Below are 19963 nucleotides of genomic sequence, written 5' to 3' on the forward strand. Positions count from 1 at the left end.
ATGACACAAACTCAATGTAGCAATTCTAGAGGTCTTATAGTATCTTACGCCGCACAGATTTACAATTGACACAGTCTTCTACCAATACTTGAACTAAACTTAACATTTAGGTAACTTCGCGTGGGTACGTATATTATTATATTTTATTACAATGATAATACAGAGTGATTATTTTATTGTAGACTAGGAAATATATTGAAATATATATATATAATAGATATTTTTAAACGTGAATAACAAAATAAATACTGATAATATTAATCAGAGAAAAATTGAAAATAGTAGATTAGTTTCTTAAACATTAAAAATAAAAATAATTTAAATATTCCTTTTATTTCTTATACGATATTGACTGTAATGAGGATATAGTTTATAAGATTGTTTTATCTCTATAACTGTTATTTCTCCACTTAATTTTTAGGACTTTATTACAGCGTAATAATACTGCGTCACTACTATTAAATATTATTGAAATACATTAAACAAGTTCAAATGTTGGTCTTATAGTACACATCTATCGTGTATTTTACATTGTTAAGTTTAAAGTTGTAAATCTTTTCGTCGCAATAATTAGATTAAAAACGAAATTTACAATAGTAATCATTACACATATATAGCGATATAATTAATTAACACTCAAATATTTGATGAATATTTATCAGGATACCTACTTAACCTAATGTAAATTGAAAATTATAATGATCATAATGACACTACTCTATGCTCCGTACGTACGAAATATTATGGAGTGTAAAATACAATTAATTATACAAGTTTTCGTTTAGGTAATAATATAATATTTATAATACAAAAATATTAAAAGAGTGCGATCATTTCACAATTGTATTATTACATAAGCATGTTCTTGTTTGACGATAGTAATAAATTGACGCAAAATCCCCAATGCATGACTCTTGGTTTTAAGAAGAGCTCAAAGCAGTTGTTGTTTTAAGGGATAGGATTACTTTGCAGTGTAGGCAATTTTCTTAAAAATTAAAATAATATTTCATTTATTTCATTTAAACATTTTACAAATAAAATGAAACTATATATTTAAAAAAAATTCTTAAATACTAGTATATATGGGAGGTGTTTAGAATATACTATACATTTGTCTAAGTATAGGATTATAGGAATATGCTATATGTACATTGTACAATTAATATTTTTGATAATGATTAAATATGTCTTATTTTAAATAAAACGAAGACAAAGTCAACAAAAAATATCTATATAAAATGTATACTATAAAAGTATATAAGGGTTTTGTATTTTTAAGTATAACATTTTATGAATATTTAAAATTTATGAAAATGGTTGTTTTATTATATATATATAAGTACTGGTTATTACTCTATTATAGAAGATATGTGTAGGTATAAGTTTCCGCACGCTTTTCTAAAGCAAACTACACGCATCAACACAATGGAAATTTGGATAATAAATGCTACTCGAAAAACGCATATTTCATCGCTTGGAACAAAGTGCATGTTTTAACATTTCTGATTTTATCCACGTGTGTTTTCAATTCGTCTAGGTCCCTAGGTGATGGAAATAATAGTATATTATTTGGAAAAGTCTTCAAATTTATAACAGTTGAAATCTAGAGTAGAGTAGACACATTGAAAAGTGTATTTTTTCTTGTATAGCGCAAAATCATAACAAGATTTACGCATCATAATATAGGCTGTAGTATTTTTGTAAGCATGAAATTATGTGCATTTAAATTTACTGACCAACTATCACAAAAACGACCGACATTTTTATTTTTACTTTCTATGAGGAAAACAAAAAGTACTAACCATTTTCACCACGATAGATGATTTTATTAACTACGTGCTCATTGTTCTTATTATTATAGTTTATTGCTAGACAGTAGATATTACAATTTATTGGAATATGTTGTTGAAATAATATATTATAATTTATAATTTGCATATAATATCATGTGAAATACATCATAATGTATTTACGATCGTTCGTTTTTATTCTACAAATTACTGTGGTATTATAAAATGATAATACCTATTACGAATTAAAATATCGTTATGCTCATTTGTTTTGTTTTGTTTATGCGTACGCGAGTAAGTCTGTGGTGACGTTAGAAGTAATCGGGGCCCGGGGGTACCTATATTATTATGGAGTTCGTCTTGGAATGGAAATTTGTCTACGGAAAACTTGTTATTGTAGACGATTTGTTATTGAGGTTGACACATTAACATATAACACGCTGTAAAATGAAATATACGAACAAAATACATTTGGTTGTGTTCGAAAAATACAGACTGGAAGATATTTTTCATGGAACATTCTCTAACGAGGATTTTTACAGTAATTTATTTTTGTCGGTTTTTTCCTTATTTTTCATATTTATTTATTTGTTTTTTTTTTATTATATCTTTGTCATTGTTTTAGCTCACTCGAGATAGAATATTTCAGTAGGATGCTGCAGTGTTGGTTTTTCGCTCTGGCTGTAGCACTCGTAATACATTATTAATTAGCATTGCACTTGTTTGGAACAACAACGATAATAATTATAATAATAAAAATAAAAAATCACTAGTGATAATTAAATTCTACGCGAATAGTAAAATATTTTTTACATTAACCTGTGGAAATTTCATGGTTTAAAACTATATTATTATAGTAAATTAATATTCATTTCAATAATATTGTTATTTGTTTTATTGTTTGACCACTTATAGTAGTTAGTTTATATTTTACAATAAAGGACGGAGGCTGCATTTAGGAGAGTCAAAGGGGGCAATTGCCTTGGTTATAACATTTTGAGGGTGGCTAAACGTTGAAATAGCTTAGAAAAAAGAGTTTTTACATGGTTTAGGAAAATAAAATGTATGATTACTTATCATAATATTCACTCACATTGAAAATTCGAGTAATAAATATAATATTATAAGCATAAAAAAATAAGTAATTATAATTATAAAATCAAATATTAATACCGCCATACTATCATTAATTTACTCGACAAACTTTTTTGATTACTAATTTTCGTTTTACTCGACAACTAAATAAAAAGTTATTATTTATTGATGTACCTATTATATTTATAATATTTACTTATTAAAAATTCAGTTGCATTAGTACTATCGATGAACTTGAACTTTATTTTTCTGTTCAGCGTTCGCTATTATTTGTGTTTTCACAAGTATAATAATAGTAAAATCAAAATATTTTATCTTAATAAATTTTACCTTAATTCAACATGCTCTACTTATTGTATATAGAAGAAATGTTAGATGGAGACAAAGTAAAGTGCTCAAATTGTAAAGAATTTCTATATTTCTCTTATGTAAAATTTAGAGAAGCTTCTTTTCGAAAGTTGAACTCTCAAATTAAAGCAAAAATGGTGCTATACAAAATGTAAATCGATAGCGATAAAATCTATTGATGACACTGGAAATAGTTTTGTTTGCTCTAATGAAATTTTATCGGGTTTAAATGGTTCTATAAAGTTTATGAGCCAGTTTGATGATCTTGGGTAACAACTACAAGAGATTATAACAACGGTTAATGAATTGAAAAAATAAAATAAATTATTTAAACAAGGTTAAAACCTCAATCTAAATTTGTTAACAAGACATTTTTGTAAAATATAAAAAACATTCTAAATTGTTTATTATACATGATAATGACTATTAAAAACTCTATTAATTGGGTACACATAATATAAAATAAATTTTATCTTTCAATAATGCTTGATACAAATTTAAACTTATATTAAATATATTTTTAGATTTTAAGACATTGTATTAGTACTTCATATCAATATCAGATTATTATAAAATGTAATTTAGTTAATAACGTATCTATTGAAATATTTAGTTGTAACATAAGAAGTAGATAATAATGCTAATTTTGATGAGTCTATTTTATTTGTAGAAAGTGATTTATTATATGGTAATGATTTAGAAATGTACTAACAAAAACCTGACATTATATTCAATTATGTAATATTTTAATCCCTGGGTATGAAATGTTTTACTTTAAACTTATAAGAAACCAAAATAAAGATATTATTATTTATTTAAGTAACACTTAAATGTTAATTTTTTTTAAAAATGATTAAGTAAAATCAAATATATTTTAAAACCGCGTCTAGATGTTTTCAACTTTACTTTTTTTATAATTTGTATGTACCTATAAATTTGAAATCTATATTCTTAATCGATATTGATTAATTAATTACTGGTTTAAAATCGACATAATTCCCAGCCCAAAATATTTCAATTCAATGATATTCATGAATTCAGAATTTCTAATCATACTTAAAAATTCCATGAAATGTATTAATTAATATAGTGCAATTGTTGGAGACATGAATATAAATTAAATAGGGTGTGATACTTCATACTCTGATTTTATTTCGAAGTATGACTTTAGTCTTGTACAGAATTTTACACGAGAACTCTAGTTAATACAAAACACTCATGTGTATATCATATTTTTGTCAAAAATAATTGCAATAGAAACACTATAATATCAATACAGGAGTTATACAAATATATATTTCAGACCACGATTACCCTACTATTGTAGCAATAGATATAAATGCAACAATAAATCTTAATGATAAAGTTTTAAAAATTATCAGCTACCATAAATTTAACGATATACTTGATAAAAATAAATGGTCTGATATATATAGTGAAAATAATATCAATGTATATGTTGATTCATTACTAAATAGAATACTAAATAAGTGTGGCATTTGATATGTCAACAACAACAAAAATTAATTAACCCTAAAAATAAACGTTTAAAGAATTGATGTCTTTCGGATTACTTTGTTCTTTGAGGCATAAATAACAATTATCAATTGAATCCAAATAATTATAAACTTTTCGTTTATTTTACTTGATATAAATTTACATATTTTTCAAAAGCTGTTAAAACTAATTTAGAAAAATAAATTTAATGAAGTGTCCAATAGCTTAAAACTAACGTAATTAAAGAGATTGTAGACTCCAAAAAACATGATAGTCAAAAATGATAAAATTAAAACAGTTAAAAATGATTATAATATTATTTTGTTCTAACGAAACCCAATCAAAGTCTCTAATCTATTCAACACGTTTTTCATTAGTATAGTATTAAAATCTTGCAAATAATATAATTAAAATTAATAAAATAACTGGAGATTGTATTTCAATAGATTTTGATGTACCACCCACAATGGTGTTTTTGGTTTAATACTATTTATCTCATATATAAATAAAATAAATAACATAAACATCAATGGTTTATTTGCTACATATACTGAAGACACTTGTCTACTCGTTTCTATTAATTCCTGGCGTGTGATATTCACATAAAGAATCTATTGGTTTCAAAAAAGTAATTAATAACTTAAATCATACAAAACTAACACTAAATCATAGAAAAACAATTTTCATCAATGTTTCAATCAATAATTTTAGTGAATTATATTACTAATCTTAACATATATAATAATACGGCTTGTAAAATTTTACTTAGAGTTCCTAATATTCAATATTTAGGTTTTATTTTTGATTTTAATATAAAATAAAATCTTCACGTAAACAATCTAGTAATGTGTTTACATACTCTCAATTTTAGGTTTATAAATAATGGTTCATAATGCCAATAAATACTATAAAAGATCCATTTATCTAGCCTGTATCAGCCAATTTTTCAGAATGGTTCATTAGTATGGGATAGTTTAACTAAAAATGTGCTGAGACCTTAAAATACATCAAAAACAAACGATTCGAATCTATTATCTTTGTAGATGAGAATTATAAAGCTCTACTTGTCTTAATTTTAAAATATTTAATGTTTTTTTGGTGTACATTTTGTATACAGATATTAATTACGTGAATAGTAAAACACTTAGGTGACTGGGTTTAAAAATATATACAAACTATCAGCAAAAGAGAACAGAGAGCACATGATACACAATACGTTTTTTTTTTTTTAAATAGTATTTTGGTCAGAGACTCGTTAATTATCTTGGGTCTATGAATTACAATTTCTTGCCAGTTAATAAACAAATATAATTTTAAAAACAGTATATAATTTAAATAAACATCCATTCTGGAATGGATTCTTTAAACTTTACTTAAGTATAACTTAAGTACTAACTTATTTATATTTATATCTATATTTACACGCCTTTTAATTTTAAGTCGAGACAATAATTCTATTCTTTATTTTATTTGTAAATAACTATTATCTATTGTTTATAATTTTATTAATATTAATGTAATTGCTTTGTAACTCTGTTCTTCGGCAACAAGCCAAGCTTAAGGGAGTTAATCATAATTGAGTTCTTATTTATATTACTAATAATTGTATGAATATTATCGGAAATAAATCAGAAAAAAAATGTATTGTGTTACCATATAATATATAATTTAGTTTAGTTATAATACTATTTATCTTTACTATATTTTATAAATGTATGTTACAGGTATGGCATCACATGTGTCACGGGCACAAGCCTAAAATACAGGAGCAGTGCAACATCCAACCATGTTATTCCGAATGGTCTACAGGAGAATGGTCTAAAGTGAGTACAGCGTAATATTAAAATATTAACCTATAGCTTTTGAGAGAGGTGCACTCAAATTACCTTAAAAATCTACAGGTAGTGAAGTAGGTAGAGTTTTTTCCAAGTAATACCTTCAATTTTTAGAGATAATTCGAATTGTGTAGTATAGTATTACATATCATATTCGTATTAAAAATAGTATTCTCCTATTTCGTAATTGGTACGAAAAAACAATGAAAAACTAGAATATAATCTTATACGATTTAGAGTAATAATTAGTATTTTTTTTTAATATTCTTGATTAGTATAAGTAAACTTAGACTTTAAAAATCTATTCATGTTTTATAATATTTATAATGATCTGAACATTCTGAAGGAAATTAAAATAATACGATCATTGAAAGGCGAATTATACACTCTTGTACATTATTTTCTGGATTATATGGGTTTTATAAAAATCCGGTTTATCCACATCGTCTAATCATTTGTATTATAATATAAACATAATATTAGTATACTCGTAAAAATATGATACAGTTTAGTTGTCTTTGATAATATTTTAATTAATTCGTATAATATGCGTCGTATATCATTTTGATCATGTATCGTTTAATTAAATATATCTAGTGTTCGGCAACTTGTGGAGAAGGACTGCAAATCAGGAACATCACTTGCAAAGCGAAACAAAAGTACCTGACTTGCGATCCAATGACTGAGCCCAGAAGAACTAAGACTTGTTCGGCGAATTTACCATGTTACCGTAAGTTCATTAAAATATAATATTACATTATAATTCATATTTATATGGTATTAGCGTTATTATATTTATGTTATTACTACCCATATACTAAGGATATTTCATTATCTAAGGACGTCGGATTTAATTTTGTTATGACTTTATTGGAAAACTTGTTTTAAACAAGGAAACTTTCGTGCACACTATAATCTATAACTACTAAACACGCTTTATTAATGTCATGATAAATACGAAAACATAATAGTAAACGTTTGTGTACATGTGGCGAAATATTTTTTTTCTACCGCAACCACCGCGGAAGACTTGTGACAAGTGACTGAATAATGATCTGAGTATAAATGGTGTCGAGCTACTCGAGATAAATTCGTTCATCATTGAAGTTATGTACTCACGATTGCTGTTGCGCGCATGCGTATGCGTATGTGTGTTTCGAGGGGAATGCGTCTCATGGGAATGTTATTTTTCATTTTGAGAGTCTCGCGTCATGTATGCCAACAAGACTGGCGGGTGTATGTCAAAAAATGGAAAATTCAATGTGTCGCTGTCGTAGCGGTCGGTCTCGATTTGTCGGGAGAAAAATCTCGTCGAGATACCCAAACGAATTATCGAACGGGTAGAAGGGCCTCGTCATAGTACACACAATGTGTGTTATATGTGATACCATATATATATATATATATATGACCCAGCCCAGAGAGACTTCGACGTGAATAAATATAATCATAAAACATGAAGATCGGTTTAAGTCCGTTTTATTTTCGATTACAAAACCACGACGGAGGTAGTAAAACGGCGATTTTAAATTACATTTTTCAAACTCCTAGTTGTAGCGGTCGATAACGATATAAACCCACTCAGCTCGACGTGCATAAACCCTTTCCGCCTTCGCGATCGGGGCTTAAAAAAAATATAAGTGTTATAACGCCCATGGAAGATTAGACTGGTTGGACATAACAGTCGTGAAATTCGCTCAAAAGCTAATCGAATCATTCCCCATATCGTTTTTATTGGGCCGTTCAATTCATTTGTAGTAAAAATAACACTTTTACGCGTTCAATCTTTGCTCTGGACAAACAATCCTGAATCACGTAATTTTTCTTTTCATCAAAATACTCGATCAAGGCTATATATTATGTATATATTAATATATTATATACATAGATATTAAATATACTGCCGCAGAAGGCGTGAATTGGTCGAGTATATGACAGGGCCAAAAACTTATTATTTAGATTACCGCATAATATAATATATCACTCGAAGGGTTAGTTATAAGTATATAAGTATAGGTTGCGTATACGTCACGTCGTCATTTCATTGATCAATACTGATGAAAGTATGTCTTCTAAATTTAAATTTTTTTAGATTAAAACTGTATAGTAAGTATTTCATATATTTTTTTATCATATTGAGTCAACAAATATAAAATGTATATCAAAATGGTTGTTTTACGATAATAGTCATTTACATATAAGTTATTTATATATTATATTCTTATATATTGTATATAAGTTATAATATATATATATATAATAATAGTGTACATTTTACACTACCCTTTAGGGAGTTAAACAGATGAATAATAACAGTAATAAATAAATTTTTCAAACATCTTTAGTGCAACGAATTTTAAACCCCATATTTTATAAAATATAATTTATATAATAAATAAATCGAAAGCTACGTAGATAATCTTATGAGTTATGACACAAAATTCTTCACTATTTTGATGTGCAGTTAAAATGTTATACATGTATAACATATACCTATATTATATTTCAAATAATAATTATGTTGATAAATCAAAAGCCTACACCATGATATTATCAATGAAGGTTATAATATTTTTAATTATATACTAATTTCATCATCTGTTTCATACAATTAAATTTTCACAATAAATGCTAATTATAAGTTTATAACTATACTTTCACTCAGAATATTACTTATAAATTGTTTTGTTGTAAAGCCGGGTACTTAATTAAAATGTTTATCTGTTGAGGTGTACCGCCATTACAACTATGTTTTTTAAATATATAAAACTATTACTTAAAAATATCCGAGTACTTAGTATGTTATGATAAGTTAAGATTTAAAATTCTTATAATTCTTATAACTATGTTTATAGTACCCTCATGAAGAAAAATAATTTTTTCCAACATAGTTTTAAAATCCAATAATATGATAATATATTTTTTTATACCATATAATTGTATCGTCTTCTGAATAAATAACGAATATTGGTATTTGTTTTTGAAATTCAACGAAACAATGGGGAAGTAAAGTATTGGCCGGTAAAATGCTTAAAATTGCACCACAAAACTTTATATTGTTTCCTAAAATAATGGTAAAAAAAATATAATTCTCCTCTTGACCAACATAATAAATCGAAGTGTCGTGTTTTTGGTTGTTTATTTTATTTATTATTTTTACTTAACGTCATGTTTATTTTTGCTGCCCGTGTTGTTACAGACGAAAATTTGGACGCAGACTCGGATTTCCAAGTGTCATCCAAATCGAGTTTTTCACAAGCCCACGCTCAGCGATTGGTCGGCCAACAAAAAACTTCTCCGCATACACTGTAAACTTTTAGCCCACACAATCACACGCACGACTATTTATTAAACTGATAATATGTTTAGGTTCGTTGCCGACAATTGGAGCCCGTGCAGTGTCACGTGCGGCGATGGTATCAGGACGAGGAAAGTATACTGCAAAGCTCATTTAGATTACACTCAGATCATGACGAAGTTAACAGACGACGCGTGTGTCGGTCCTAAACCACCGGAGGTCGAAAAATGCTTCTCGGTTCCCTGCTCGTTGAACAAAATGTAAACAATAGCGTCGATACGTTTTTTTTTAACTATACGAACCCATTATAATATAATATTCTATAACAAATAATTATACACGTGATTTCAGATTTGATCAAAATGAGAGGTCTGTTAGGGACGGATACGCAGATGCCAGCTCTGATGATTTCAATCCACCGAAAGTTGCCCCCGGTTCGTTTGGTAAAACATACTCTTGGAAAAGAGAAGGCTTTACGCATTGCAGTGCTTCTTGTCTTGGAGGTTAGATTTGTATTGCCTAGACCATATAAGGTTTCAAAAAGTGATAAATTGCTGGTATCGATAGTAGAAAAAAAAAACATCAAATACAATAATATTTAGATGTTTTCAATATTATTACAACTGATATATTATTAAATAATTGTACCTACGTCTGTACATTATGTTAGCGTTATTGAATTAAATAATGTTATGTTTGTGTATTCCTAGTAAAACACTGTGCTTCAGCAATAATATACGTCTGCGTAAAACGCGATTCCATTAGGTATACATTTGAATTAGTTTAAATTGTATAATTTAGTGACAGATTGATTTTTTGGTCAAAAAGGTATTTTGTAAATCGTATTATGTGTTTTAAAGTAGTGAAAACTTGAGGCTTCGAGTTGTGTTAAATCTTAAGTAAAAAGTATTTTTAGTCGATGAAAATAATAATATAGACGATGAATTTTTAGTCGATACAAATAATAATATAGACGATGATAATAGTATCATCAATAACATACTGAACTTTAAATTCGGCAAACAATTTTAATTTTTAATTTTGTGACCGTGATGTAGGCGTACAAGAATCGTTGGTGCTGTGTTTACGCGAAGAGGACAAGAAAATCGTCTCCCCGTATTTGTGTTCTCGAAACGATCAGCCCGAAGTACTAACGCAGACGTGTAATGACCAACCTTGTCCACCTCGGTGGAACGTTAGCGACTTCCAGCCGTGTTCACAGAGCTGCGGAATCGGGCTTCAGATGCGCGAGGTCAACTGCATACACGAGGTGACCGAAGGGAACACAGCTATCGTGCCGAACAACATGTGTCCACAACCTCCACCCACGGACCGGAAGCAATGCAATATGATTGACTGTCCCACAGAATGGCGGACTTCCGAATGGTCGAAAGTACGTTCTCATAACTACCGTGATGGGGTTTATATTTCAAAATATTCTTGAAATATATCTTCGTATTTTAAATGTAGAAAATATTTTTACCCTCATACTTCGAATTTAAAAATGATTACTACTCATAGTTAGGTATATATTTTACATATTACTTTAAACACTTAAAGTTTATTTTCTACGCATTATATAGTATATTTTTATGTATACATGCAGTATCTTATATCTATTATGTCCATTTTTGTTACATCTATGGTGACATGAATATTATGATACGTAATACGATATAGGAATTGTATGTGATATGTTTTCGTAGAAGTTACAATAGTAAACTTTGTAATTTCATTAAAACCCATGTGATAAATTTCTTGAGTTAATGAAACAATTAAGTATTTTGTACATTTCGAAATTTTTTTTTTCATTTTTGAAACACACGCAGATGTAGGTACGTATTTTAAACATATACAACTATATACGAATAGCATAGTACTTTTCTTCAATTATTTTTCACCTGCTCTCTATTTTCTGAGGTACGAGTACCTAATATTATTTCACTAAATATAGTTTAAAATGATAAATCTTTGTGTTCTTATTAACGTATTCATTTCTAAATAATATTATTAAATTTTTTTTATGTTATACAATAACATAATTATGGGTTGTGTGAATGTGATTGCAAAGAAGTGAAGATAAAAGTAATATATAAGTCCCTTACGTGCATTTAGGTACAAGATATTCTCACTGATTTTTGAATGTAACTTACTCCATGTCTCCATATAACTACTTTTGCCTATTAATAAATCTTTGTTATGTATTTATTCTTTATTCATTACAGTGTAGTAAAAAATGTAACGGTGGTGTCAAAACCAGAGTAGTAGAGTGTGTGCAAAGGATTGCCCATGGACACATCATAAACCGACCAGACACAGACTGCGGCACTGACAAACCACTCGACAGTAGACTGTGCAACCCAAACGCTTGCAGTTCGCAGGAAGCAGTTATGGTGTCGGACGTGGCTCAGAAATACGAACAGGGTAACATCAATGAGGATGTTATGCTTAAAGTCGGTGGTGAGGCGACGGTGTACAGAGGTGTGGAAATGAAATTGCGGTGTCCTGTCAACAAGAGGTATTTATAATAATATCATAAGATCCTCTTCTATTCAAGATATGAAAAACTATGTGATTGGGGAACAGAATCTTACCCACCTCCCATTATATCTACAACTTTAAGGTTAGGCAACGATCTTTAAAATTAATTCTCACACAAAATCATGAATATGATTATAATAATACTATATTATATATTGATAAGTATTGTTAGGTAATCACAATATAGGTATACCTAATTCTGAATAAGTCCTTTTCAATAATAATAATGTCTTATAAAATAATAAAATATGAAAACACAATTTTAATATATTAACTTATGTGATAACAATATAAATGAATGCCTTTAAGAATTCTAGATATATTTACATCCAAAATAATATATTTTATTCAACTTATATATATTAAATTATATTTTACTTCTCTTCAACAAATTCTAAAATTCTGCTGATATGAGCAGTCGGTATTGTCTCACAGAACGAGCCAGTGATTGCAACTAAAATTAACTTATCATAAGAAAAATATGTATGAATAATGATATTTTACAGTATATTATTTCAATATTTTGATTGCATTTTGAAAATATTTTTATAAACTAGAAAATATTTTGACAAGAAATCTAGGAGTAGAGAATTTCACATGGGAGATAGTAGACTGCCACCTCTGCGCACACATTATACAAGTATTACTTTATACACATTATACGTGCCAGCAAGTTTTATATAATAATGATCAATGACCATGACGTCACACTATAATGTATAAGGTCTGCAGGTATATGCAGCGGGTGTAAACTATACGACGTTTTAGGTCTGAAGTGCACTTGGTATAGCCCTCGGGGGTTTTGTGTTATAATACAAAGGATATATATATATTACCTCTTATTATTTTCGACCATTGTTATCATGAACGTGGTGTATAAAATGAAACGTGACGGCCACGGACGTGTATCGTCGGGTGAACACGAGTTTATTTTGTTTGTCGATGACGTAAAGACATTTTTGTAAATTCACTAGATCTGCGTGTTCTTCAACTGTATATTTAAGTTAAAATTTTTACTTAAAACGCTTAATGTTATTCAAATGTTGAGTAAAGGAAGATATTTTTATCCGTATAACAAATAGGTACACGGCTTTGCGGCTATTCCGTTGTTGTTCGACATAACTACGTGTCCTAAATTCGTTAGTAGATAGAAGTGTAACTATAAATTTGTATCTTGTATCTTCAAGTTAAACTTTAATAAATTAACTTTTACAATTTTTTTTAATTCCTCCTTAAACCTATTCTACAATGGTCAAGTTCACGTCCCATTTACTGTGTAATATATTATGATGAGTGATGAATGATGACTGTTGACCAACGAGATAATTATTTTACTCATATACTTGTTAATGTATTGTACGTGGTTTATACTTATATACATATGTATTACGTGTAATAATTAATATGTTTTATGTGATGTTTTGTTTTGTCTACAGCTAGGTGTATAGCCGAAGGGTACTGATAATATATATTATATTCTGTAACCTTTACTTATAATATTTGAACCTTCTTGGTTCATTATATCCTCAATTATTAAACTTAATGCAATTAATTAATACAGTCTTGCAATTATAATATTATAATAGGTTTATGAAGTATTATTTGTACATATACATTGTATATTTCATATAATTTTATTTCGAACATCCGATTTTTAACTGTAAAATTCGTGCCTAAAAAATAATAATAATTAAATATATAGTATTTTTATATAATATATATACTTTATATTATATATAATGAGTAATATTTACGTGTTATAGGGGAAAAATACAGTGGTCAAAAGATGGTGAGCCGTTGCAAAATGGCAAGAAGGTCCGGATAACAAAAAAAGGCATACTCAGGATCCGGACCACTACATACTCAGACCGAGGGACCTATACGTGCATGGGTATGTTGTGTAAAAATTCAACATTAAAATATTATGTTATCAGTTACTACGTATGTTTGCATTGTATCGTATGAATATAATAATATATACTATATATAGTAATCCTTTATCGTAAACAAAGCACCAGACAATATATAAAAAATAAAAGAAATTTAGGGATTTACCTAGAATCATTTTTAATGGTAAGAACAAGTACCTAATAATCAGTGAAATTGTTAGTAATTAATAATTTTTAAACGAATGTGTAAACAAAAATCAAAAAAATGTAATCAAAAAAAAAAAAGCTCTAAGCGATTACCTAATTCACGATAAATAAATCACTTTGTATATTTGTGTATACCTAATGTATTAATGACATTATTGTTTATTTATTGTTTAGCTGGTAATTCCCAAGCCACAATGAACATCAATATCAAACCCCAACCGGGAGAATTTCCGAGTTCCGAAGAAATCGACAAGCCTTTAAACCAACAAGACCCAGGTACGATTTACATATTGTCGCTATTAGTTATTATTTCTCCCTTACCCTTCTTTATTTATTTATTATTTTTTTTAAACGTATAGTTATACAGATTCTACATTACGTTTCATTGTCAAACTATATTAATTTGACAAGTATGATGTATGATTTTTCACGATGTGAAGCTCGTTATATATTTATAAAGTTTAATTTTCCATATTAAATTTAATACGGAACATAAATTGTAGTTTAAAGTAATTTCTTGAATTTACCAGTATTAAATATTTTTAGAATAATACATGGAATTAATAGTAAAAAATAGTAAAAAGAACTAAAATTTTTACTCTGTGAGTAAAATATAATCAATATATCTAACCATAAAATAAATTACATCATACAAAGCTCTGTTAAAAATAATTTTATGACTATTCTAACATGTTTGTGAAATGTAAATTTACTGATTTTAAGTTTGACTTTTACTATTTAATTTTTTACCCCTTCCCTCTTCCATTCTTATCGAACAATATTTTTTAGTCGTGTAGTCTCACCACTGATATCTTGCATAATATATGATGCTAATTTATTATTGTTGTAATAATTTATTTATGCTTCATGCTATATTCGTTCAAAGGCACAAATCCTTCGTATGCGAATCCGCAAGGGATAGAACCGTCATTTGACATCAGCCACGAACGCATCAAAGGTGAACACAATCGCGAACAAAAACACAAACAGTCTCGACAGAAAACTACCACTATGCAATCAACCGTAACGAGTACAGCGTCTTCCGAAAAGCACGTAGTGGCAAGTATCTTTTTGATTTTTACTATTTTCCCATTTAACTTGTTTCTTTTTTTTTTCTAAAAAAATATTTAATATTGTATTATCTGATTTAACCTGACCTGTTTCCCCCTCCGAAATTGATTATATCGTTTAATAACAACGTTTTTGGCGCATAAACACGAGTATACTATACCCGAATCTTATAGATATTGTGTATGACTATATAGTAGTTGGTACATTACAACGATTCTTTGTGTCTGTAAACAGGAAACAGAGAAAAATGCTATAGAAGTCTCCCCAAAACCCACCACTTCCGGAAGTTCACGAAACTTGCCTCACCTTCACAGTCTTCTTTTTAACCTCAAGGTGAGATAAAGGAAAATAAAACTGAATTTCCTGGGTTATCACCGTAGACTTTTAGCTCCCTTACATCTAAATATTTATTATTATTAAATATTAAACTATATTGCACATTCCGTTGACTTTAATTTATAATAGTATTTATTTTAATTATTATTAATCATATATACCTAAATACACATATCACATATGTATTACTCATACACATGCACACATAAAAACACACACGCACACACACGCGTTTAAACATAAAACATACACACTATAGTAAAATACACATTATTATTACTTGAATATTATAATGATATATAGTTTAGCCAATCCTATAATACCATCACCACGTTTTGCCTATTATTATTATCTCACGATTAAACCCTTGCATGTATATACGTACGTATTTGGTTTTGTTTATTTGAATCCTGTACTTATAACCTAATATTAACGCACCGTCGATTTCTGTAAACATCACGTTATTTTATTTGAGTTGTGCCTACACGTAAATATATGAGCCTGGGGAAAGTTTTGTTTCATTTTCCATCCAAAAAATATCATTACAATCATTCATACTAATAAAATGAGTAGGCTCTGTGGCCGTTTCAGGGTGTGAGCAACGCACGGGTGAATAGAATGTTTATGGAAGAACCGGCAAACCCACCGGCAGAAATCGAAACTACCACTGAGGAAGACTTGTTGGGTAAACCCGTTTTGCTCGGAAAAGGTACCTATAATATAATATTATAACCTAGTGTTCATTAACACGTTCGCGAGATATGATATAATATTGTAGTTTCGTGATAATATTATAATAATATCGTAATTAATTGAAAGATTAATTAAACACTGGCTATGTTATGTGCAGGTGACCGGAAGAGTGTGAAATTTGAATGGGTCATCACGGAATGGTCGGACTGCTCTCCGCCTTGCGGGGGCAACGGTTTTCAGGTACACTTTTGTTTTATTTAGTTACAATGGCGTAGGTATTTATAATTTATTTCATTGTCGGTGAACTACCACTCGGTGATATAAATTGTAAATGCATTATTCCTGTTGTTACGTAAATGTTCACATTTCACAGATGAGAGCAGCTCACTGCATGGTCAAACTAAACAACATGACACAGAGCGTAGACAATAACTTATGCGAGGACGCCCGGCTGCAGACGCCTGTAACCATACAAAAGTGCGAGACGGATGATTGTCCGCAGTGGTCGGTGACCGAATGGAAACCGTGCGAAGAGTCCAAGTGTTTTACCTGGAACACTGGTTAGTCTCGTCTTACTTCTTCCCTCCCTACTACACACTGAAATTCCATGGATAATACCAAACTCTACTAATCTTACTCATTAAAAGCTGAAAAGCGTAATTTTATTCGGATGTATAAAAATTTGTACATCTTAGGATGAAATTATTAATAGTAAAAGATGATAATAACAAAAAACTATAATATAATAAATAATAACATTCTTCTAATGATTAAAAACTTAGTATTGTACATTTGTACATAAATTATACATTTGTTTGTTCACATGCATTTCTATTTTCGAAAATTATAATTCCCCTAACCGATATTTATTTAAGGTATAATAATTCAAGGAAATTAATTATTATTTATTTGCATAGCGCTGACTATTGTACTTCCTATTCAACTATTCTAAGTACGAGTATATCATACTTTTATACATTAAAATTTATTTCCGTATCGTGTGATCCAAGTATGCAATTATTACAAGTCAATAAATTTAGACTGCGCTGCTGTTTAACATTCATTGTCTGGCGGGCAAAATTTTTTGAGATGCAATTGCCTTAAAATGTACAACAGAAAATGTGTCATCACTCGGCAATGAAGTATACTAATTATAATAATATGGAGTAAAAAATTATGTAAAATTACACCTTGTACAAATATTATAAAATTCTAAATTTCAAGCAAAAGAAATTGTATGTAAACAATAAATGAATGTAAAATTTAATTTAATATAGTTTGATACAACTAAGTTTTTTATTTTTTTTTTTTTTATAAGTAACAAAAAAAATATGATAGTTTTTTGTTAAGGATTGATTAGATTTTATTATCGCCCTGGGTTGTACAAAACGTGTTCAATGTAAAACTTGTAAATAATAACTTTCATCTTTTATTGAGAACAATTAGTAAATCCTAGCACTCTGGAATTAAGTAGAAAAACTTATAGTATGATAACTATAATGTTTGGGCTTTGTAAATATATATATATATAATATGCGCACTATAGCCTTCTAGTTGTTTCCATCGAACTATATAGATCTCCACGTAAATATTTAACATTATTTAAATTTTTAAGCACACGTCACCCCCTTTTTTTCACTTTGCGCAGCGATGCAGAGGCGAAACGTGTACTGTCAGAATTCGGATGGAGCCACTATATCGGACGAAGCGTGCCACGGGATCGAAAAGCCGGTGAACCGGAAGGAATGCTACAACGATCAGTGCAAAGGCACTTGGAAAGTGGGCGAGTGGTCCGAGGTAAGTGTCTGCAGTGTGAGTGTACCTACGCGTAGGTATCTGTGCGCGGGTGACATCGATAAATAATGCAACCGAAGAGAAAAAAAGTGAAAAAGGAAAAAAATAAAGGGGAAAAGAAAGAAGGGATAAAAATAGAGTTTTTCGATTCGCGTCGTCGTCACTGTCAATTATAAGTTATTTGCGACCGTACACTACCGAGCGAGTGCGTGTGTTATCTCAATTTACGCCACGTATAAATGAAACTGTCGCGCGACGGTCGATAAACGCGCTGGACCATTTTCGAAGATGTGTAGGGAGTGTGCTTGTGTGATGTATTTGTATTTATTCACAAATCACTATATTATGTCATGATATTAACATACTGTATCTGCAGTATGTAGATAACTACCTCCGGTTTTCTGAAATTCCAAACGTCGACCTTATTTTATTTTTATACACATCAATTATTTAATTAAAACGGTCTAGTAATCTGATTGAATTCTATATTTATTGTTTTTTTTTTTTTTAGTAAAACATAATATACAAAATGCTATTTATTATAATATGCTCTCCTATCTTTTTCTCTCTCACGGGCATGCACGCACACACACATAATATGCGCCACGTCACAAACACTGGATAAGTGTGTGAAATTTTGAATCGCATGCAAATAAGGCTCAGGATGTATAAAATCAACATTTGACGTGTGTAGATAACATTCGCACGAATAACGTCAATCTTCGTCTATATTGTTTCCCCTGTAGTATAGTATAATAATATATTGGTATACACTATACACCGAAGCGGTTTTTACCACTCAAATGTTTAGAAAAAAGTAAATATAATTTTATTTTCCGAAAATTATCTTTGTTCAACAATAATTTGATTACTGTATACCACGAAATCAATAAATTATGTGTACATAAACGTGATTTACGTTTTTAGGATACAAAACGGTATATTATTATTTATTATTTATACATACAAAATAATAAATACATATTATATTATAATACAATTAATGTGATGTGCCATTTTTTCCCTATTTTGAATAATATATAAAATTCTGCAGAAATTTCAGAACGAAAATGCTGAACTTCAAATTTTTTTCTCTAAAAAAAACTTTACAATCACAAAAATAATATAAATAATTTATGTACGAATCATAAAGTTTAACCAGCTAGTTATTATTATATCATTTAATCATTATACACTTCAGTATTTTAAAAGTTTTTAATCATTAACAATTCAAACTGTCTCCCACCTGAATTTCTCGTTTCGTTTAAAAATATATAATAGCGTAAGTATACTACCTAGTGTTAGTGTATAAATATTTGATTTCAAAAATATTTATGTTTTGTAAATAGGTGTGCAAGTTGACCTGCAATGTTTCTAAACATTAATACCTAATCGTACAAATGTGTAATATCTACATACAACAATTAAAATCTAAAAGTTATTTTAGAATTTCTAGATGATGATTCGTTAGTGCACTCTATGAAAGTCAAGTGAAAAATACGTATAATCTAATATTATGCGCATAATAGTCAGGTAACAAAATTACGGAAGAAAAGGTTAACGTGATGG

The 19963-nt window shown here is 28.8% G+C and overlaps 1 protein-coding gene across 5 annotated transcripts in view; it reads left to right on the top strand.

The window, feature by feature from the left end:
* Positions 1-19963, top strand: part of LOC114127316 (ADAMTS-like protein 1) — a 170817-nt gene that overhangs the window by 148683 nt on the left and 2171 nt on the right. For 2 of the 5 annotated variants that reach the window (XM_050201988.1, XM_050201985.1), the window contains exons 9-23: positions 6455-6553; positions 7163-7295; positions 9765-9873; positions 9935-10123; positions 10215-10366; positions 10922-11256; positions 12089-12381; positions 14168-14295; positions 14675-14776; positions 15387-15559; positions 15806-15904; positions 16481-16616; positions 16758-16840; positions 16974-17160; positions 18249-18397. In XM_050201988.1, coding sequence (XP_050057945.1) covers positions 6455-6553; positions 7163-7295; positions 9765-9873; positions 9935-10123; positions 10215-10366; positions 10922-11256; positions 12089-12381; positions 14168-14295; positions 14675-14776; positions 15387-15559; positions 15806-15904; positions 16481-16616; positions 16758-16840; positions 16974-17160; positions 18249-18397 — 2367 coding nt within the window. The remainder of the gene's footprint in view (positions 1-6454; positions 6554-7162; positions 7296-9764; positions 9874-9934; positions 10124-10214; positions 10367-10921; positions 11257-12088; positions 12382-14167; positions 14296-14674; positions 14777-15386; positions 15560-15805; positions 15905-16480; positions 16617-16757; positions 16841-16973; positions 17161-18248; positions 18398-19963) is intronic. The other 3 variants (XM_050201986.1, XM_050201987.1, XM_050201989.1) reach the window with 3 other exon arrangements.

This window comes from Aphis gossypii, chromosome 2 (genome assembly GCF_020184175.1).
Source record: "Aphis gossypii isolate Hap1 chromosome 2, ASM2018417v2, whole genome shotgun sequence".
NCBI classification, from domain to species: Eukaryota; Metazoa; Arthropoda; class Insecta; order Hemiptera; family Aphididae; genus Aphis; species Aphis gossypii.